At 50.7% G+C, this 23,064-nt stretch overlaps 1 protein-coding gene and 1 long non-coding RNA gene across 5 annotated transcripts in view; one reads left to right on the top strand and one right to left on the bottom strand.

Annotated features, from left to right (window-relative positions):
* Positions 1 to 23,064, bottom strand: part of RBM38 (RNA binding motif protein 38) — a 124,326-nt gene that overhangs the window by 76,849 nt on the left and 24,413 nt on the right. The window contains exon 4 of one of the 3 annotated variants that reach the window (XM_081559332.1): positions 9,215 to 11,060. The exons of the other annotated variants lie outside the window; for them this stretch is intronic. Coding sequence (XP_081415458.1) covers positions 10,997 to 11,060 — 64 coding nt within the window. The 3' untranslated portion in view covers positions 9,215 to 10,996. Of the gene's footprint in view, positions 1 to 9,214; positions 11,061 to 23,064 lie in introns of those variants that run through there. 3 annotated transcript variants of the gene reach the window in all.
* Positions 473 to 21,627, top strand: LOC145533010 (uncharacterized). Of its 2 annotated transcripts, XR_014073759.1 has the most exons (4): positions 16,411 to 16,532; positions 17,134 to 17,308; positions 17,744 to 17,927; positions 19,528 to 21,627. It is a non-coding gene; the product is annotated as an uncharacterized LOC145533010 (long non-coding RNA). The 2 variants fall into 2 exon arrangements; XR_014073758.1 differs by lacking the exons at positions 16,411 to 16,532; positions 17,134 to 17,308; positions 17,744 to 17,927 and adding an exon at positions 473 to 724.

The raw sequence follows: 23,064 nt of genomic DNA on the forward strand, positions 1-23,064 counted from the left end.
TGCTGATTACCTACAGATAAGACGCAAGGGCAGGACACGCTGAGGGTGTAGGAGCAGGTGTGGGCGTGTGCACTAGAGGTGGGGCAGGCAGGTCATCCCTTTGGCGGAGTTTAGGGCTCCCTGGGCCTACAGCAGTAGCTCCAGGGACCTTTCTACACCTTGACGCATCTCAGATTTGAATGGAACTTTCCAAATGTTCCAAGGTGAACATTCCTGTGGCCCTAAATAGAGGCTCCTCTCCTGGGGATGCTGAACAGTCCTCCAGGGCTTCTTGATGGTGGGGGGCACTCCTGAACCTTGGGGACAGGGCTCTGTGGAGCCAGTTGGCTCCATGCACAGGAGGAAGAGGTGACCCAGCAGGCCTGCAGCCATCCGCCACTCTGCCGGAGCTTGAGCCTATCCAGGCCCCGCGGCCCAGGCCTTATTTGGTAAGAAGAGCCTGCGCTGCCAGCCACTCGGGCTGCAAGCTGACAGGACACAGGAGGCCCTGAGCCGGCCCCATGCCCGCTGGCCTGGCAGCCCGGGCCTGCCCACCTGGCCTCCTCACCCGGCCCCTGGGCCAGAGGCTGGCAGAGTTGGAGGTGTGAGATCCCAGGGGTCACGCCAAGGCTGGGGCCGCCTCCCTCGGATCTTCGTCCAGCCATGGGAGAGGGATTCCCCAGCTTTTGCCTATATATGGCCGAGGAGAGGCGGCGCGCTCGGGATGGGCCCGCAGGCCCCGGAGGTATTGTCTTAAGAGGGTGTTTGGCATCGGGCAGTGATGCTTCGGATTCTTATGAAAACCTGGCAGGGACATTGTTTGACAGCTCTGACAGTGTGCTGGAGTCTCCGTGGGGAGCCCGCCCCTGGGGGCCAAGGGCATGTGACGCGTCAGCTGCCTGCCCGGTCCTGGCAGGAGGGAGGCCAGGCCAGGCAACCATGTTCATGTTCGGGAGGAGGTGGCCGGCTCAGAGCTTCCCAGCTCAGGGGGACCAGACAGGAGTGACCCCTTCTGGGTCTCGGTTTCCCGATCCACGTGTAGTGTGTGCAGAGGTGCCACCATGGACGCAGGGAGAAAGGTGCAGTGGAGGAGCAGGTGGGGCCCCCATGGGCAGGGCTGTTCGTCTCTGAATCCCACGACATGCAGCCTTAGTGGACAGACTGGTGCTTCTTTGTCATCCCATCCATGCCTCGCAAACCCAAGGAGCTGGCTGCCCCTACACCCCTGCTGACAGATGAAGGAACCAAGCCTCAAAGACAGTTAAGACCCTGGGCTCTTTCTCCAACCCACTGGGGACCTTCGCAGGCCAATGTTCATTCATCCATCCTCTTGACGAACGTGTCCTGAGCTCTGCTGTGGGCCGGGCATCATTGTAGGGCCTGAGGCGGCAGTGGTGACCCATCTAAGAAACATTCTGTTCCCAAGGAGATAAACATCCCTTCAAATTAGGTAGAAACAGAAGGTCTGTCTATGCAGATGACTTTTAAACCCAGGCCCAAAGATGAGAAGAAGCCAGTCCTGGGGAAGAGAGGGGCTGGTTACTTCAGGCAAAGGAAAGAGCACATGGAAAGGCCCTGATGCCGGGAGAGGGCGGGTCAGGTCTAGGCCAGCCAGGAGACCAGGGTGACAGAGCTGAATGAGCAGACAGGAGCAGAAGATGCAGCCAGAGGTCTAAGGGCAGATCCAGGAGCTTCAAAGGTCTCTGGGGTTGGGTTGTATTCTGAGAATAATGGGAAGCTGGGTGTTAAGCAGACATCTGATAATATTATCAGACATGCTCTGCTGTATCAGATGTTTCATTGTTGTTCAGTCGCTAAGTCATGTGTGACTCTTTGTGACCCCATGGACTGCAGCACGCCAGGCTTCTTTGTTCTTCACTATCTCTCCGAGTTTGCACAAGTTCGTGTCCATTAAGTCAGTGATGCTATCTAACCATCTCAGCCTCTGCTGCCCCCTTCTCCTTCTGCCTTCAGTCTTTCCCAGCATCAGGGTCTCTTTCAGTGAGTCGGCTGTTTGTGTTAGGTGGCCAAAGTACTGGAGCTTCAGCTTCAGCCTCAGTGCTTCCAATGAGTATTCAGGGTTGATTTCCTTTAGGATTGACTGGTTTGATCTCCTTGCTGTCCAAGGGACTCTCAAGAGTTTTCTCCAGCACCACAGTTCAAAAGCATCAATTCTTTGGCACTCAGCTTTCCTTATGGTCCAACTCTCACATCCATACATGACTATTGGAAAAAACACAGCTTTGACCATATGGACCTTTGTCGGCAAAGTGATGACTTGGCTTTTTAATACACTGTCTAGTTTGTCATAGCTTTCCTTCCAAGAAGCAAGCGTCTTCTAATTTCATGGCTGCAGTCACCATCCACAGTGATTTTAGAATGCAAGCCCCTTCGCCATGACAAGGCAGTGATCCATGATGAAAGTGAAAGTGAAAGTGTTAGTTGCTCAGTCATGTCCGACTCTTTGTGACTCCATGTACTGTAGCTCACCAGGCTCCTCTGTCCATGTAATTCTCCAGGCAAGAATATTGGAGTGGGTTACCATTTCTTTCTCCAGGGGATCTTCCCAACCTAAGGATTGAACCCGGGTTTTCTGCATTGCAGAAAGATTCTTTACTGTCTGAGCCACCAGGGAAGCTACGATCCATGAAGGGGATCAGATATTTGGGCTCTGCTAAATGCTGTATGTCTGTTTTCTCATTTGATTCCTGGGCATGCCCGTGAGGAGACCAACATCTTATTATCATTTTAGAAATGAGGCAATTGAGGAGCCGAGAGTTGAAATGACAGGCTCAGGTAATCATTACGGTGTGGACAGGGATTCTTCAATGAACTCTGCCTGATGTCAAAGGCAGGCACAGTACAGACCCCCTCGGGCAGCAGGGCCTGATGGGAACAGAGCAGTGTGCTTGGGGGTGGGGGTACTGACCTGGTTTTTTTCCCCTCTGCTATCCGGCCCACCACCCCACCACACAGGGTAAGTCACCAAGACTTTCCTAGTTTTAGCACTGAAATTCCAGCTTCCCAGAAACCCCTCTGTCCTGGGCATGCATGCATGCTCATTTGCTCAGTCATGTCCAACTCTTTGCAACCCCATGGACTGTAACCCACCAGGCTCCTCTGTCCGTGGAATTCTCCAGGAAAGAATACTGGTGTGGGTTGCCATTCCCTTCTCCAGAGGATCTTCCCAACCCAGGAATTGAACCTGGGTCCCCTGCATTGCAGGCAGAGTCTATACTGTCTGAGCCACCAGGGAAGCCCTATTGATACTGTGTATAAAATAGACAACTAATGAGAACCTAATGTATAGCTCAGGGAACCTTACTCAGCACTCTGTGGTGACCTAAATGCGAAATAAATCCAAAAAAAGAGGGGATATATGAATATGTATATGTATAGCTGATTCACTTTGCTGTGTAGAAGAAGCTGACATAACATTATAAAGCAACCATATGCCAATAAAAATTAATTTTAAAAAAAGAGTCAACAGGGTACAAGGGATGGGGAGTAAGGGATGTGGGAATCAAAGCTGACCGCAGGATTAAGGGGAGGAGTGAATGAGTTAATGCCATAGGAGCTCTTAGCACAAAACCCAGGGTGCAGTAACCACTCAGTGAACATGCATTCTTGTCGTTAATAAATGTGATGCTTTCTCTCCTAAGTTGCAGTTCATCCTGGAAAACCTCTCTAATGAACAGGCCAGCTAAGAACTGATGCACTGGCCTAATCAAGTGGGAGAGGAACAGTTGGGAAAACGAGAGCCCACAGCCAGGGCAGCCCAGCCACACTCCCCATAAGGAAACCCTCAAACCGATGTGGCAACAGCAAGCATCTGCACTAGACCTGAAGATGCTTCCTGACCTTGACTTGGCAGGAGGGAGAGAAGGTAAGAAGAGAGAGGAGGGCAGACTTAGAGAATGAATTTTTGATTCCCAGAGGGTAAGAGTGGGGGGAGGGATAATTAGGGAGTTTGAGACAGACATAAACACACAGCTATATTTAAAATGGATAAGCAACAAGAATCTACTGTATAGCACAGGGAACTCTTCTCAATGTTATGGGGCAGCCTGGATGGGAAGGAAGTTTGGGGGAGAATGGATACATGTATATGTATGGCTGAGTCCCTTTTCTGTCCACCTGAGACTATCCCAGCACTGTTAATTGGCTATACTCCAATACAAAATAAAAAGTTTGGGAAAAATAAAAAAGAAGAAAGAGAGAGGAGGAAGGGACGGGAGGCCAAAGTTCCCAGAGACTCAAGAACTGGTCACCTAGACCCAAGGGGAGGGGCAGGCAAGACCCACACAATCCAGGATGATCTCACTGGGGACCAATGAGGGCCCTTAGCTCAGGGGCCACCTCTATGTCTGACCATCTCCACCTCATCTATCATTGGCTTCATATTTTTATTTAGAATGACTCACCTGTTTTGCTTTGTTTTTTTCACTTAAGTAAGTTTATGGCAACCCACTCCATTAATCTTGCCTGGAGAATCCCATGGACAGAGGAGCCTGATGGGCTACAGTCCATGGAGTCACAAAGAGTCAGATATGGCTGAGCCACTAAACAACAACACCTTTTTTTTTTAAAGTAAGTTTATTTTAAAAGGAAAATCGCTATCATCAAAAGTAAATGGAAAACCAGCACGAAAACTTGCCACTAATAGAGGATAACTCTGAAAGTGTGCACAGTGAAAGCAAATCATGTTGCCTGTCCACGGCTTTCAGCCTGGGGCTTGGTCTCTCTTAGCTCAGAAGAGGGACGGGCAGGGAATGGCCGACCATCATGATACACGAGCACCAGGCTGAACCAAGGACAGAAAAATCATTGAAAAGGGATGGCCTTCCCCCCGTGCCCCACGCCTACCACACGCCACGCATCCCTCAGCCATGGCAGCCTAGGCCCCACATTTTCAACAAATTCATGTGGGCCAACCCTGCTCTCTAGAGATGGAGATGGGGACCCCAAGAACAGGAGCCACTGCTCCCTGAGAGTTCACAGCAGCATGTCGGCACTCACACTAGTCTTGGACAGGCCGTGGGGATGTGTCCCCTCCTGGGAGGCAGAGAATCCAAGCTCTGCCCTTGTGCCAAGAGCAACTTCAAACAGTCATGTCCTCCTTGAAGCCACAGGTGCCTGGAGTTTTCACTGTCCTTCCCGCCACGAGGTCACCGGCATTTCCGCTTGCGGGGGAAACACGAGGGTTCTGGGCATCAGTTCAACCGCTCAGCTCCCATCGAGGCAGTGTGAAGGGTGTTGGCTTGATTCCTTGGACAAACACAAAGCGTGTGCACCGGCCAGGTCTGTAGGCTGTGCCTGGCCCACCAACACCGGCCACCAACGGCAGGTCTCTGGGGTGGCGGCTCACCCACATTCCAGAACCACAGGCTGGGGCACGCCTGCTGGGTAGCAGGCACACATTTACCATCAAGAATAAGCAGAAAGAGGCTCCTTTGTCTTCTGGTAGCATCCTGGTGACAGCACACACACACACACAGCAGGTCACTGTCTCTTTGGCGGACAATTCTGCCTTCATGATACAGAGAAATAATGTGGGGTAGGAACCCCCAAGTTTCCGGTGGGGCAGCTTGGGTTCAAACCTCAGCTCTGCTGCTCACCATCTGACTGACCACGGAGGGAGGGCCAGACTCCAGGGCCCTCTAGGTCCTCATCTCTGAAAAGAAGCCTCAGAAATTACACATCTCTCAGAGCGGCTATAAGGTTAAAGAGGTAATATATGTTCGGCATTTCAAGTAGTTGAGTACTCCACCGAAACTAGCACAGGGCATCTGGGGGTTTTGGCTTTTGTTTTTTTCCATTTCCCACTTTTAAATAAGGCCACATTTTGCCAAGAGCCAAAATGCTGGGTCAGAGGGTATATGCGGTTTCTCAGTGCTTATTTCAGGAAGACAGATTGATCTTAAAAATCTGAATCTGTTTATAGCAAAGCTGATGTGTCACTTTCCCCACATCCCTGCCAGCACTGGGCTTTATCATTTTGTAATTGTTTCCTAATTGAATCAGCATGTAGCAGGGCTTTTGTTTGCATTTCTTTCTTTGCCTACAAGACTGTGCATTCTTCCAGGTAACAACTGTCTACACTTTCTCAGGGGAAAATGACTTGTTTACTCCTTTTCAATGTTTCATGAGTGGCCTCTGCAACATCCTTTGATGGGTCCACATGAAAGCACCTTCTGAGTAGGAAGGGAGATGGGAGAGGGTTGTAGCATGGGAATGTAGTGAGAGCCTCTGCCCCTACCCATCCCCATCTCCTGCCTTCACTTCACCTGAGTTTCCCCAGCTGAGGAAATGCTTCCCTGGGATGGGGTTGCCGGCACCCTGGCTGGGAGGAAGCAAGGAGGGGCCAGAGGAACTGACTGCATTCTCCGAGCAGCAAGCCATAAACCTAACAGGCCCCATTCCTGCCCCATCAACCACCCGCTTCTCACCCCTAACTCTCCTAGAGCCCCTGAGTATCAGGAAACTTTCCTTCCAGACTAATGACATCAGAATAAATTCATCCAAGTTATGATACTGCAATGATTTTTCTCCCTTTGTTCCTTAATCACTCAGACTGCCAGGTGCTGTGTTAACAAGATGCCCAGAATCTCCTTTTTGGGTCCTCCCACACCTTGAATGGTCCAAGGATCCCTAGGTCATCTTCAACCCACAGGTGGGGGTGGGGCATGTTCCCCCTAAACTTCACTGCTGCCATGGCCTCTTACCACCACATGGGGTCGCTGTTGAAGAGGGCTCTCCAACAGTCCTGTGGACACTTGTCCACTTTGCAATGATGCCTGAGCTGATTGGACCTTTGTCTGGGTCTTGGAGGTCACCCACATTTGGGACTCAAGTTTATAGCTCTCGTGGGCCACTCTTAAACACTCAGAACAGCATGGCAAGTCACCTCCCCACCTGAGTCCTGATCCCAGCCCCTCACTGCACAGGAGGCCCCTGGGGGGACCGGATAGTAGCACTGCCCCTAGGGTGACAGAGAGGGAACTGGAGCCCCAAAGAGTAATTTTTCCAAAATCACTTGGCCAGGGGGCACCCAATTCAAGCTGAAACACCATTTCAGAACTCCCTGTCCAGTCCTCTCAGCACTTTTGTTTTTAGGGGCTGCCAGTGAAACTCCTGGGTTTCCCAGGTGGCTCAGTGGTAAAGAATCTGCCTGCCAAGCAGGAGACAGGCTCAATCCCTGGGTCAGGAAGATCCCCTGGAGAAAAGAATGGCAACCTACTCCAGTATTCTTGCCTGGGAAATTTTATGGACAGAGGAACCTGGCAGGCTACAGTTAGTGGGGTCACGAAAGAGCTGGACACGACTTAGCTACTAAACAACAAAAGTGAAACTCCTGTTTCTCAGCCCATGAGACTCTGCAGGAAGTGACCCCTGCCTTCCTCCGGGGCTTCATCTCACTTCCTCACCCAGATTCAAAATCCTTTCCCACCTGCCTTTGCACCTGTCTCCCTCTCCCTAAAGATCCCCCCAGATCTCCCCCATCACTCAAGCCTCTGCTCACCTCCCCTCTCGGAGGGGCCCTATCAAGTTCCTCAGTAAGGCCCTTGTCACCATCAGACATCATCCTGTCCTGTCCACTCTGCAGGACACCCCTCTGATCCCAGCCACCTCTTCTCCTCCACTGTCCCCCCTGGTCACTCACTACTACGTCATCCTCCAGACTCAGCCCAGTGGACATTCTCTTATGAGACCAGCCTGGGCACTGAGGGCTGTGTGGCAGCTCCCCTAGCCTCTTCTTCCCAGATTCCAGGAACACCCCCTCCCCAGCCATGACAACCAAAGACACCTCCAGACATTGCCTGATATCCTCTGGTGGGCGGGGGTGGGGTGCTGCAGAGGTTGGGGGCGGGGAGAGGGGGAGAGCCCGTCCAGAAGCCGGAGGAATCCCCATCCTGGGCCTCAGAGCCTGAGCCTCCCCCGTACACAACCCCTGTCCTGCAGGCTCCTGGGGTTCTTAAGAAGCAGTGTGGAAACCCCTCCTCTGCAGGGCCAGAAGGGAAGCAGCCGCAGGCCCAGCCACACTCAGCCAGGGAGGGTAGGCCGGGGGCTAATTATAGCAGGCAGGTTGTGAGAGGTCTTCTCTGGGAAGAGGAAGTGGCGCTCTGATTAACCCTGGGGTTGGTTCACCCCAAGTTGAGACAGTCCCCATGGGGAGAGGAAGTGTGGTGAAATGAACTCAGCCTCGGGGGCCCGGGCGGCACCAACAAGCCAGGCGGCTCTGGCGGGGAAGGCCGGAACGGGCTCTGCGGCACACGGGCCAGGTCTGCTGCAGAAGCCTTCAACTCTGCAGACCTTGGTTTTAAAAGAAAAGGGGCTGGGCCAGATTTGATTTTTGAAGTGGGCCTGTCGTTTCAGGGCACGGGCTCCCGAGTCAGGAGCTCACTGAGCCTCAGTGCCCCCACCTGCAGAATGGGTCGATGGGAACCCTGTCTCTCACAGTCTTTGGAGGACGCATGGAGCTGGTCCGTGCTGCCGGCAGGCCTGGGCCAGGGCCTGGCACAGGACAGGGGCTCCGTAGGTGTTCCATGTCATCAGAAAGGCGACACGATCGGTAGGGCCCAGTCAAAATGAAAATGCGGGCCCCTCGTTCAAAAGTTGCTAAGAACTTCAAGACAGAGAGAGCAGAGCATTAAGCCTGGTGTGGGGCCCCTCTGAGCCCTGTATGGCTGCCTGGGCCACAGGCCTGTGAGCTGGGGCAGCTGTGGGGGTGGGAGTGGGGTGAGGTTGGGGAAGAGCTCCTTACCAGGATGGACCCCTCTCCAACACTGTCATCAGGGGACCTCATCTGGAACACATGAAATCAGAGTGCTGCACGCTGTATGAGACCCTTTACATGCAAGCTATATAAATCGCACACACAAAGCAATACTGCAAATGAACTGTCACCATAAATATGGGGGCTTCCCAGGTGGCACAAGCAGTGAAGAACCCACTGGCCAGTGCAGGAGACAGAAGAGACATGGGATCAATCCCTGAGTCGGGAAGATCCCCTGGAGGAGGGCATGGCACAGTCCACTCCAGTATCTTGCCTGGAGAATCCCCATGGACAGAGGAGCCTGGCAGGCCACAGTCCATGGGGTAGCACGGAGTCAGACATGACTGAAGCGACTTAGCACACATGCATAAATATGTAGGTAAAAGCCTAGGCAGGAGGTTGCAGCCCCCACTCCTCCTGAGGTTGGCTGTGGGTCGAACATGGGAGTCACAGCAGAACTGAGCTGTAATCTGTAACATTTTATTTCTTCAAAAGAAAAAGGATTAGTGTCAAATGTGACAAAATCTTCACATCTCATTGTGTGTCCTGTTTAATCCTGGGGAGTCGTAGTAGGAGCTTATTCTCTATATATTTTCATTTTTAAAAAACAGGCTTCACTGCTTTAAAAAGCTTGAAAGCATTCGATGAGGAAAGAACTAGCCTTTGACTAAGGCTCCTGACAGCAAGGTGCCTGGGAGACACACGAGTGTTAATTGAGAACCTAATACATGCCTGGCCCAAGGCTGGGGTCTCAGGTTGGAGGAGAGCGGATGAGCATTCTCCCTCCAGGAGCCCAGAGACCAGCACAAAAGCAGAAAGTAGGCCTGCATGTTCATCCTTTGCAGGGACTCACATGAAGTGACCCCAGCCTTGGCATGGGGCTGCCACTTGGCTATTTTCACAGGAAAGCTGGATCTTGGGTGTTTTTCCCCTCTTGCTGAAGGATGCCCAGAGCCTAGGGGAGAGAGGGGGTCAGCTGGCAGGCACCGAGGGCTGCCCGTTGGGGTGGTGGGGGGCACACCAAGGTGGGAATGTGAGGCAGAGTCATCAACAGGCACGGTCACGGGTGCAAGGGAGCCCCTGGGGCTGCCCCAACCACTGCTGAGACCCTTAGACGAATGACAGGAGATGTTGCCCAAATTGTCAGCCTCCTCTGCTGGCAGGACTTGGGGTCTGCAACCTCGGGCACGGAAGTACCTCACTCAGCTGGAACTAGAGCCCTCCCCCGGGGCATCAGCAGCCTCTTTGTCAGTCATGGGCAGAGGACTAGATACCGGGCTCACCCAGCCCAGGGCTTTCTCCCGAAGGGGCCTTGGCCGATGGTCCCCACGAGGCCAGGAACACAGGCAGCTCTTCTGTCCAAGGGCTGCTCTCTGGTCATTTCTGTCTCCTTTGTTTATCTGTTCTAACTTTTTAATTTTGAAATAATTTTAGACAGAGAAAAGGTGCAAAGACAGTTCCCACATCCCCTTCCCCCGGCTTCCTCTATTAATCTCTTTCGTAACAGTACAACGATCCAAACTGAGAAATTCACTTTTATACAATACCATTAACTAAACTACGGACTTCATTCAGATTTTCCCCCAGTGTCGTTTCTCTGTTCCGGACCCCAAGTGAAATTTGCTCATCTCATCTCCTTCTTCTCTTGCAGCCTCGGGGATGGTCCTCACTCTTTTTGTCCTTCCTGATCTTGCCAGACTTGCAGAGCATCAGTCAGATGCTTTGTAGACTGTCCTTCAATTTGGGTTTCTCTCATGTCATCTCATGTTTTCAAATGAGATATAATTTCATGTTCCAGAAAATGCAACCTTTTAAAGCGTACAGTTCTGCGGCTTTTCATATACACAGTTGTGCAACCATCAAAAGGATCTAATTCCAGAATCTTCCCATCACCCTGAAAGGAGGCCCTGGGCCCCCACTTCCTTTTTGTCCACCATGCGTCGTACTTTCTCTTGTCCCCTCCCTCTTGCTCTGTCTCCATTTCTCTGTGGGACCCTGGTCCTGTTTTCTTTCAGTTTCTGTTTGCGGCTCTGCCTCTGAGTTGCTTTGTCTCTCTTTCAGATTTGCTTCTATTTCTGCATCTCTCTCTCTGCCAGTCTCTCCCTGTCTCTCTGTCTCTCTCTCCATCTGACTCCCTCTATTTTATCCTTTTTCATTCTATTTTGCTCTATGTAGTGTGTGCAGATTTCTTTCTCTTTCATTCCAAAGGTCGTTAGTGTTCAGTCGCTCAGTCATATCTGACTATTTGCGACTCCATTGACTGCAGCACACCAGGCTTCTTTGTCCTTCACCATCTCCTGGAGTTCTAAAGGAGACATAGGCAAAACCCAAGAAAACAAAAAGGAATGATGAGGCATCTGCAGAGCTCTGGAGACAGACAGGGTGAGGGATATGTGAGGGCTCCAGCTAGATGGGGACTTCTCTGAGGAAGTGACGACACAGCAGCCCTGGAGGTGCTGCAGGGAGATGGCCAGGCAGAGGACAGGACAAGCAAAGGCCCTGGGGCAGGAGAGAACTCCAGACTGAGCGAAGGAGAGGCAGGGAAAACAGTCAGGGGCCTCCCTGTGCCCAGGCTTGCTTAGAATCCCTCCCTAGGTCAGGCCTCCAGCTCTGGGCTCCCTGCCTGGGAGCCCCAGCCAGCCCAGGGTGAGGCCTGTGGAGAATTAGTCACGGCTGAACCTCTGAGAACTTGCCAGGACCCCACTAGGGGCCTGGCCACGTGCTCCTTCCTGGGGAACCTGAGCTGGACACAACTCATCCCTGCCATGGAAGGAATCTGCAGCAAAAGGGCACACACAACCCAGGCTCAAAGAGAGTCTGTGTGTTGATTTATTCCATTATTTACTCCCAAAACACTGATTAAGCACCTATTGTATACCAGAACCATAAATGGGCATGGGCAGTGCCCGACCTCACAGACTCAGACTTTAGCCGACCCACTCCTCCCAATGATGCTGGGGAGAAAGGGTGAAGCTCAGATGGTAACTTATTCATCCAGTACCTATGGGCACTCGCTGCGTGGTGGACAAACACAGACGACCCTCAAGGGGTGGCCCCTGTTCACAGCACAGTTTCTGAAGCAGAATGAATGGGTTCAAGTCCCAGCTCTGCTGGCTCTCAGCTAAGTGGCCTTGGGCAGGCAACTAACCTACTAACTTACAGTCTCTGAGCCTCAGTTTCCTCCTCTGTAGAGTGGGCTGCTGTGAGAGCTACGGGGTAGAATGTCACTTGCTGAGCCCCCCACCCCTGACATTCAGAGAGCCCTCCTGGATCCGAACTGAGTTTATCAGTCATAATCATTGTCCTTCTGGTGGGGCGGGCTGGCGGGTCAGGATCCCAGGCCTACTAGGGATGGGGGACCGGGCATCCTTCCCCAGGGGAGCAGTCTAGGCAGCCGGGTGGGGTGGGAGGGTGGAGAGAGGGCAGCGTGTGCAGCAGCTGGATGGTGGCTTGTGTCCTTAAGTCACCGAGGGCAGCACCAGGCAGGCTGGCCAGGGCCAAAAGCCTGACCCAGCCTCATTTGTGATGCAAATGGTTGGCCGTGGCTCTGGGCCAGGGCCCCTGAGCCTTTATTTGGAGCAGAAGAGCCTGGGGAGAAGTTGGGCGGTGGGGGAGTGGCCTGCCCCAGACAGCCTCAGGGGACTTCTCTGGGTGGGTTAGGGGTGAGTTGGGACTCCTCGACACCAGAAGATGCATTCCTGGAGGCTTACGAGGGCAGAGTTGAGGGGCGGGGGTGGGGTGGGGGGAAGAGCTCTGGCTTGGCCAGTGGAGTGAGTGGAAAAGCCTTGCTGGCAGGGCTCCGTCCCGCGGAGGGAGCCCAGAGATCCTCTCCCGGCTTTCTCCTGGGATCCCGTAGAAATCAGGGCCTCGCATGTTACACCCTGTCACTTAGTAGCTGGCTGCCCCCACTGGATCTCCAGCCCCCTCCAGGGTTCCCTGCAAAGCTGCAGCCACACAGACCTTCTCACCTTCTTTCCTGGCTCTTGGCCACCCTGGGCTTTTTCACAACCATTCCTTCTGCCTGGAATGCCTTTCCCTTTGGCTATGCCAATCTTTTTTAATTCTCTTGCCCTTACTCAGTACATGTAACCATATGTTCTTTTTCTTTAAGTTGGTACCCCCAATTGTATAAACTTCAGGCGCCGTGAAAACTGGGTATGCCCCAGTGGCAGGAAAATGTCCCCTGACACCATCCTTCCTGGTCCCTGAAGAAATGAGTAGGTCACGTCCCCCATTAGGTCATTTTTTCATTCACAAACATTTAATGAGAAACTATTAAACATTTAGGGCTTCCCAGGTGGCGCTAGTGGTAAAGAACCTGCCTGCCAATGCAGGAGACGTAAGAGATGGGTGTTTGATCCCTGAGTTGGGAAGATCCCCTGGAGGAGGGCATGGCAACCCACTTCAGTATTCTTGCCTGGAGAATCCCATGGACAGAGGAGCCTGGTGGGCTACAGTCCATAGGGTCGCAAAGAGTTGGACACAACTGAAGCAACTTAGCACATACAATTAAACATTTAATGTATCAGGCACTCTTATAGGCACAGGGATAGAGCAGTGAACGAGGCAGATAAGAATGTCTGCCTTTATGCACTGACAGTCCACTAGGGGTATAAGCAACAGACAGATGAATAAGTAACAGTAAGAGGTACATAAGGTAATTGTAGGTTTGAGGTGTAATAAGTTCTACAAAGAAAAATGGACAGGAAAGGGATAGGAAGCATGGTTGGGGTTGGGGCTTTGATTTTGAATGCAGCAAGGTAAAAGGTGAGTGTGTTGATACCTGGAAGATGAGTGGTCCAGGTAAAGGGAAGAGCATGTGCAAAGGCCCTGAGGCAGAGAAATGCCTAGGAGGGCTTGGCATTTCCCAGTAGTGTTTATCAGACTGAAATTCAATAATTCATGCCCGTGACTTACGAATTTTCTGTCTTCCCCACTAGGATCTTGTATTTGGTAACTGTTCAATAAGTAAATGGAGAAAGAATGTATTTATTTCTTTGGGAGAAGGGGTTGGTGCTGGTGGAGTTGTAACAGAGCTCCCACCTCAGGGCACTAGGTCAGCTCACAGGCCAGAGCTCTTCAGGCAGGGTGCTGGGCCTGGCAACAGGGTCTGGGGACGGGGGCACCAGGCAGCCTTTTCCTGGGATGGGGGGGGGCGGTGGCAGGCAGCAGGCACGGCAAGAACAAAGCAGGAAAAGAAGAATGAGAAGACCCTGAGATGATCTCCAAGCTCAGTTTGGGGCACATGGAGTCCTCTGGAGATGCCCCAGAAATAACAATGACACCATTTCAGGGGCCAAGTTCCAACTGGGCCACTGAATTTGGGAAGTGAACTTTAAAATTGTGGCCCCCCCAAAAAATAATAAATAAAATAAAATTGTGGCCCCAAATAGTTACCTCCTCTCATGTGACCTCTGGGTGGGGCCGTGCGAGTGCTGAGAAAGAATCTGCAGGTGAAATCCCAGCACACAGCCAGTGCGCACAGATTGGACAAGGGCAGTGTGGCAGCAACTCTGTTCAAAGCGATTCTTCTGCCTTCGCCTGAATTACCAGAAGGCTGGACATGCCATCTGCCTCCATTCCAGGGGAAGGGCAATAGAGCACACCCACCCTCACTCTTGGCACCCCACTCCAGTACTCTTGCCTGGAAAATCCCATGGACGGAAGAGCCTGGTAGGCTGCAGTCCATGGGGTCGCTAAGGGTCTGACATGACTGAGCGACTTCACTTTCACGCATTGGAGAAGGAAATGGCAACCCACTCCAGTGTTCTTGCCTGGAGAATCCCAGGGACGGGGGAGCCTGGTGGGTTGCCGTCTATGGGGTTGCACAGAGTTGGACACGACTGAAGCAACTTAGCAGCAACCCTCACTCCTTGGAATATTACGCAGCCGACAATCAGGTGAGAATAAGCTCCATGTGAGATCAGTGGGGAATCTTCAAGATGTTTTGGAGGGAAAGGAGCCCGACAGAGTGAATGGCGTGTGCTGATTTGGAAGGAACAGATGGAAGCTCACGATGTAGTGTTCTGAAGCTGAAGGCCCTGGACGCCTGGGGGGAAGAGAACCAAGTGGGAGACAGGCAGGGAGGGACTTTCCCATCCCACAACCCTCCCCTAATGCCCAGTCAATACATTAGTGAAAAGTTGTTGTTGTTCAGCTGCCAAGTTGTGTACGACTCTTTGCGACCCCCTGGACTGAAGCATGCCAGCATGCCAGAGACAGAGGCCTCCCTGTCTCTCACCATCTCTCGCAGTTTGCCCAAGTTCAATCCATGGAATCGGTGATGCCACCCAGCCATCTCATTCTCTGTCATCCCCTTCTCCTTCTGCCTTCAATCTTTCCCAGCATCAGAGTCTTTTCCAAAGTATTGGAGCTTCAGCTTCAGCATCAGTCCTTCCAGTGAATATTCTGGGTTGATTTCCTTTAGGATTGACTGGTTTGATCTCCTTGCTGTCCAAGGGACTCTCATTAGTCTTCCCCACTCCCACAGTTCAAAAGCCTCAATCCTTCAGCGCTCTGCCTTCTTTATTGAAGATGGGCAATTATCCTGCATAGAAATGCCACCACTTGGGAATGCAAACTAGTACAGCCACTTTGGAGAACAGTGTGGAGATTCCCCAAAAAACTGGAAATAGAACTGCCATATGACCCAGCAATCCCACTGCTGGGCATACACACTGAGGAAACCAGAATTGAAAGAGACACATGTAACTCAATGTTCATCGCAGCACTGTTTATAATAGCCAGGACATGGAAGCAGCCTAGATGCCCATAAGCAGATGAATGGATAAGGAATCTGTGGTACATACACACAATGGAATATTACTCAGCCATTAAAAAGAATACATTCGAATCAGTTCTAATGAGGTGGATGAAACTGGAGCCTATTATACAGAGTGAAGTAAGCCAGAAAGAAAAACACCAATGCAGTATACTAACACATATATATGGTATTAGTTAATTGGTAAAAATAACCCTGTATGCAAGACATCAAAAGAGACACAGATAAATAGAACAGTATTATGGACTCTATGGGAGAGGGCGAGAGCAGAATGATATGGGAGAATGGCATTGAAGCATGTAAATTATCATATGTGAAATGAATCACCAGTCCAGGTTCGATGCATGATACAGGGTGCTCGGGGCTGGTGCAGCGGGATGACCCAGAGGGATGGGATGGGGAGGGAGGTGGGAAAGGGGTTCTGGAGGGGAAAACATGTACATCCATGGTGGATTCATGTCAATGTATGGCAAAACAAATACAATATTGTAAAGTTAAAAATAAATAAACTAATTTATAAAAAAAAAAAAAAGAAGAAATGCCACCACTGTTAGGAGCAGTAAGGTGACTGCTGACAGCTGGAGGCAGAAGAAACTACTAGCTGGGGGCAGACGGGGTGGGGTGATGGGCACACCCCTCAGGGACCTGTCTGTTCCCCTTTCTCACAAAGCCAACCACCAGAGGAACAATAGGGCTTCCCCTCCTCTTCAGAGAGAAAGGGCGGGTGAAGACAGCCTGCAGGGCTAGAGGTGGCAGGTGGAAACCTCAATGAGGTGCCAAATGCTATTCTGAGAGGCCAGGAGGAAGCAGGGGCGGAAGTCGTGCGGGGGATGGTCTCAGGCTTGGTTATTGCAAGTGTGTTTGTGCTGGGGGAGGGGTGCCCCGGGGAGGGGAGGGAGATGCCAGGGGGTGCTCCCAGTCAGGCCTCCTGCTCCCAACCCTCCAGGAAGCTGCTAGCCCAAAGCCAAGCCAGTTTCTGTTTTGCAGGAAGTAGAGGTAGGTTAATGCATTCATCCCCCTCCATTTTCCTATCCACTCTGCCAACCTCAACCGCCTCCCAGATCACACTCTCGCCCCCCTGACCTGCCGCAGTTCTTCAACCTGGCCACGTGCATCCAACCTCAGGTTGTTCTCACAGGCTGTGACTCCCTTGGAACACTCTAGCCTTTTGCCTCCTTCCGTGACTTCTCTCCAGTGGCTTTTGCTCCACCCCCCTCTCACCTGGGCCCTCCTGGTTCTTCTCCAGTACCTCACCTTGCTTCCTTCATAAAATTGTAACCCAATGATTTTTTTTTTTTTGCTTATGCTTCTGTCTGGGCAGTAGCCACACCCACCTGTTTTTACTGCTGCAGAGAGAAGGTTGTGCATTTGTAAAAGAAACAAAAGGAGACTCTTTGGGGCACAATGTCCTGTCACTTGGGGGAAAATATTCAATGGTTCTGAGGCTTATCAAAGAGAGAGCCTGAATCTAACCAAGGTGGGAAATTTTAGAGCCAACAATTAGACTGCCCTTCAGGGTAAAGGAGGTTGACTTTGTGATAGGCTTGGCTAAGGTTAGGAACCAGCAGGAGGGAGACACATTTTCTTTCCTTTGCAGTAACCCAGAGGGTAGGAGTCAAGGGCCACGGATTCTGAGCATGAAACCAACATAGGCTGAGAAATAGAGAAAATTGGATCCCTATAACAGTACTTGAACTGCTGGATCCTGCCATTCCTGAAGCCAGAATTCAGCTGCATGAGTCAATCATGTCCAACTAATCATTCCCCAGAAGGTGGGTAAATCAATCAAGATCCTTACCTTTGCAAATGACAGAAAACCCAAGTCAGACTTCTCGGTGGGCAGAATAATGCCCCTCCCTCCTAGACATTGTGTCCTGATCCTGGGAACCTGCGACTATATGGTTTGTATACATTTGATTACATGGCCAGAGGGACTTTGCAGATGTGATTAAGGTTATGGATCTTAAAAGAGGGAGAGTATCCTAGATTATCCAGGTGGGTTCAGTCTAACACATGAGTCATTAAAAGCAGAAAGCTTTCTCCAGCCGGAGGCAGAGAGGGGCAGCAGAAGAGGAAGTTGAAGAGATTTGAACACCAAAGGGACTTGATCCATGGTTGCATTGTTGCCAAAGGGAGCCACTTGGGAAACAAGAGAAGGAATGTGGGCAGCCTCTAACAAAAAACCCACCCCTGCTGTCTGCCAGCAGGAAATGAGGACCACAGTCCCATAGACACAAGGAACTGAGTTTAGCTAGCTATCTGAATGAGACTGGAAGAGGATTCTTCCCAGACCCTCCCATAAGGATCACCTCTGTAGACACCTTGACTTCGTCATCCTAAGCTGAGGACCTGTCTGGATCATGCTGTATCTGCAGCTCTGAACCACAAAAAGTAGGACATAATTATCTGTTATGTGTTGTTTTAAGCCACTAAGTTTGTGATGACTTGATAGAAAACTAACCCCCTGGTTTAATGAAAAAAGAGAATTGACAGGCTTTCTCACCCTGACTTTAGGAATGACTGGATCTAGCAGTTTAAATACCGACCTCAAGATTCAATGTCTCTGCTTCCTCCTAAGCTGGTTCATGCTACATGCATGGGTCACCCTGGCAGCTCCAAAGCTCCCACCCCCAGGTTAAATCCACAGGAAAGGAGGCCTGCTTCTCCCAGCTCTCCCGTTGTAATTCTCACCATCTCTCCATTGCCCATGAGCAGACCATGTGCCCACTCCTGAGTTAGTCTCTAAGGCTAGTGGCATGCAGTGTTCTTTTTGGCCAGATCTGGGTCACATACCCACCCTAAGAGGGTCAGGGCTGGGATCTGGAGCCATGGTCAGGGCTGGGATCTGGAGCCATGGAGACTGAAAGACAGATGTGGGGAAGGGCTGGTTCCCCAAGGGGAAATCAGGGCAAGGGAGGGGGTAAATGACCACTATGAAGCCCCTGCACAATGAGGCGGCAGGAGGTCAGAGTGCACAGAGAATTTGCTGTGTTTCACTTTCTGGAGGAAAGCGCACCAGGCACCACGCAGGGTGGCCTGGGCAGAGGAGCTCCGAGCCGGCCCAGAAATATGACTCAGAACCTCCAGATGACTCCTGCCCCGGGGGGCGTCGTTTCCAAACTCTCAGACTAGCCAGCAAGGAAGCCTTGCGTTCCTCAGAAGCATGCTCGACTGGGACACAGAGTAAATAAACTGATATTTATACCCCAGCCCCACAGGGTGGCCACTTGGCTCTGAGGCAAATATGGTCAAAACTGAATTGTGCAGCCCTGGGAGGAGACCGAGGCAGTCCCAGGAGGAGCCCGCGGGAGGCAGCCACATACCACACTCCCACAGGCAATCCCTGCTCCTTCCCCAAAGACTCTCGGGTCAGGAGGGAGGGGTCTGGCGCTGGCTCCTGCTCATCCTCTTTTCCCTGCACCCAGATCAGGTGGTCCCTCCTCTCCTAGGACCTGGACCCCTGCTGGCCCTTCCCAGGTCAGATCCTGGCTGGATCTGCAGCCCAAAGCCAGGGTACACATGCCCCCATCCATTCCTCTCCTAAAGATGGCCTCTGCCTCAGATGGCCTCTCCTTGACTTGGAAGGTCACTTAAATTATTTAGAATTCATGTGTCCAGCAAGTATTATAAGCCCCTTCTATGTGCCTGACACTGGGTGTTGGGGCTGGGTCCCACCATGAAGGCTCTGGCCTGCTCCTGCCCCTCCCAGCTTATAGTACAGGATGGGAGACAGATATTAAGGGAGCAAACAAAGTGTACTGAGAAGTACAAACCCTGATAAGTGCTCCCAAGGAGGCAGGCAAGCAGAGTGCAGAGTGAGGGAGGGTGGCAGGAGCTGGCCAAGGATGGGCTCTGCAGGAACGGCACTCCAGGCAATGTGAACAGCTTGCGCAAAGGCCCTGTGACCACCTGATAATTTCCTCCCCAGCTCCCACTGATTCTGTAATGATCTTAGTTAATGGTTTCCCTGTTTTTTGTTCATCTCTCCCAGGAAACTGAAAGCCCTAGGAGGACCGGGATCTTTCTGCTTTGTTCCGGGCTGTCTCCGCAGGGCCTAGAACCGAGTCTGCACCCAGTAGGTGCTAATACATGTTAACAGAGTTCACTGGATGCAGTAACAATGAGTGGGCTGCAAGCTAAGAAGGTGAGTGGACAAGCACATTTAAAAATAGTGAATGAGGCAGCAACTAAAGGTGTTCCCAGGTGGCTCAGTGGTAAAGAATTCACCTGCAAAGCAAGAGATGTGGGTTCAATCCCTGGACCAGGAATATCCTCTGGAATAGGAAATGGCAACCCACTCCAGTATCACTGCAGACAGTGACTGCAATCATGAAATGAAAAGATGCTTGCTCCTTGGAGGAAAAGCTATGACAAACCTAGACAGCATATTAAAAAGCAGAGACATCACTTTGCCAACAGAACGCCCATTTAGTCGAAACTATGGTTTTTCCATTCGTTACGTATGGATGTGAGAGTTGGACAATAAAGAAGACTGAGTGCCAAAGAATTGATGCTTTCGAACTATGATGCTGAAGAAGATTCTTCAGAGTCCCTTAAATAGCAAGAAGATGAAACCAGTCAATCCTAAAGGCAATCAACCCTGAATATTCACTGGAAGGACTGATGCTAAAGCTGGAGCCCCAATACTTTGGCCACCTGATGTGAAGAGCCAATCCATTGGAAAAGACTCTAATGCTGGGAAAGACTGAGGGCATGAGGAGAAGGGGGCGACAAGGGATGAGATGGTTGGATGGCATCACCGACGTGATGGACATGAGTTTGAGCAAACTCCGGGAGATGGTGAAGGACAGGGAAGCCTGGAGTTCTGCAGTCCACGGGGTCACAAAGAGTCGGACTAGACTGAGCACACAAGCTGTTAGTCATGGCTATGTCACTGCCTTGCTGCTGAGAAATCTGGAGCAACAAGCACAAATGTTACCTGGAATTAGAGAGGCTCTCCTTTTGCACTTTTCAGAACTCTGTAACATTCCAGTATTTTACTCTGAGGTTGTATTTCTTTCTACTCTTTTTGTTTTTTATAATCACAGAAGCAATACACCTCTGCAGCATCACATTCAAACAGAAATATGTATAGAGTAAAACGTAAAATCCGTATTCGCCAGACAGCACTCCGCAAACCGTGAATTCCACGAATGCCCCTTTCATCAGAGCCCCCCACCCTATGGTTACACGTGATACCCCCACGTCCACCACAGACTATAGTGATGGAGGCCCAGGGCCAGGCGAGTGTGGGTGAAGGCCTTGGAGGGGTCTGGGTCCCCGCCCCATCTTGGCTTAGCCAAGAGCCTCCCCTCCACTTGTGACCTGGAGATGCAGCCCAGTGCAGGGACTGATCCCATGGTGGCATCCTCCACCCCCACGGTTCTAGCCAAGCAGACACCTGGGGAACAAACATCAAGAAGGGTTGGGAACCCATCACATGCATTATCCAAAGCAGAAGTGACATTCAGCAATAAGTAAGTGTGGGAAGGGCCCCGAGTTCTGCTTTTTCCCATGGTGACTTCCGTGGCTCTTTTGGAATATTCTTTCATCGTCTTTTCTCATTTTTTCAGAGCCACTGCCTTGCTGGTTTCATAAGACCTGCCAGGTGAGGTGAGCCTGGTATGTGGCAGGGCACCCCCTGGCTCCTGCAACCACTAAGTTACTATCTCTATGGATTTGCCTATTCTGGACATGTCATATGAACGGAATCATGTGAGACGTGGTCTTCTGTGACTGGTTTCTGCCAGCTATCATCCTGTTTTCAAGGTTCACCTGTGCTGTAGCATATATCAGAATTTCATGTGTAGAAAACAAACATGTGATTACCAAAAGTGGAAAAGAGGGGAGGGATAAATTGGGAGGCTGGGACTGACATATACACACTACTATATATCAAGTAGATAACTAATGAAGACCTATTGTGTAGCACAAGGAACTCTACTCAGTACTCTGTAATGACCTATATGGGAATAGAATCTAAAAAAGAGGGGATATATGTATACGTGTAATTGATGCACTTTGCCGTATAGCAGAAACTAACATGACGTTGTAAATCAACTATACTCCAATTAAAATTTTTAAAAGGAAATTTCATTCCCTTTTATAGAAAATACTATTCTTGGTATAGGACACTATGTTTCATTTATCCATTTTTCTTTTTCTTTTTTTTTTTTTTAAACACAGCTTATACAGCATTTTGTTTGTTATTCTTAAGTTCTTCTCTCTCTCTTTTTTTAAAGTCTGCAGTGGAGCTGGGAATCTGTATTTTTTTATAATAATTATTATTATTATATTTGGGTGGGGTCACTGCAGGGCATGTGGGATTTAGCTCCCTGACCAGAGGTTGAACCTGTGCCCTCTGCGGTGTGAGCATGGAGTCTTAACCACTGGACCACAGGGGAATTCCCCATTTATCCATTTTTCAATGGTGGACACTGAGTTCATTTCCACTTTGGGCCTATTGTGAATAGGCCTGCTAGAATGTTCCTGGACAAGGTTTTGCATGCATGTATGTTTTTTATTTGTCTTGGTATATACCCAGGCGTGCAATTTATGGGTTATATGGTTATTGTTGCTGCTGCTGCTGTTTAGTCACTAAGTCATGTCCAGCTCTTGGCGACCCCATGGACTATAGCCCGGCCTGCTCCTCTGTCCATGGGATTTTCCAGTTTCCCAGGCAAGAATACTGGAGTGGGTTGCCATTTCCTTCTCCAGGGGATCTTCCTGACCCAGGGATCGAACCCATGTCTCCCGCTTAGCAGGCAGGGTCTTTACCACTGAGCCACCTGGAAAGCCCCATGGTAACTCTACATTTAATCATTTGAAAACTGCTGGACAATCTTCCGTTCATATTCCCGCCAGCAGGGTGAAAGTGAAAGTGAAAGTCCCTCAGTCGTGTCTGACTCTTTGCGACCCCATGCACCATACAGTGCATGGAATTCTCCAGACCAAAAATACTGGAGTGGGTAGCCGTTCCCTTCTCCAGGGGCTCTTCCCAACCCAGGGATCGAACCCAGGTCTGCCTGCGTTACAGGCAGATTCTTTGCCAGCTGAGCCGTAAGAGAAGCCCACAGAGTTTCATTTCCTCCCACCCCACCAGCACGGGTTCTTGCCTGACCTTTCCTTCCAGCCACCATAGCGGCTGTGAAGTGGCATCTCACTTTTTTTGCTTTGATTGCATCTAGTGTTATTCTTTTAAACCAGTCTAAATTGTAATAAAAACCCACGCTATATTCACAGAGGGTCTCAGAGCCACATAAAGGAAGTGGATGGGGGGCTCCCCTGCTCTCACCAGCTATACTCCAAGGGGATTCACAAAAAAATGTTTTTTAAACTGAACCATCAAAACCCTAAAAAGGAAACAAATTTGAATTCTTTCTCCAACTACAGAGAACAGAGTCTTTTTGGACCTCTGAAGAAATGAGAGAGGATAAACAGGAAAAATGGACAGGTGGAAACATACAAAACATTAAATAGAACTAAACATAGTGGCTCTTAGGCCAAGCTTCACTTTAAAATCATCGTG

The sequence above is a fragment of the Giraffa tippelskirchi genome, chromosome 13, assembly GCF_054371585.1.
Source record: "Giraffa tippelskirchi isolate mGirTip1 chromosome 13, T2T-mGirTip1v1.2.pri, whole genome shotgun sequence".
NCBI lineage: Eukaryota > Metazoa > Chordata > Mammalia > Artiodactyla > Giraffidae > Giraffa > Giraffa tippelskirchi.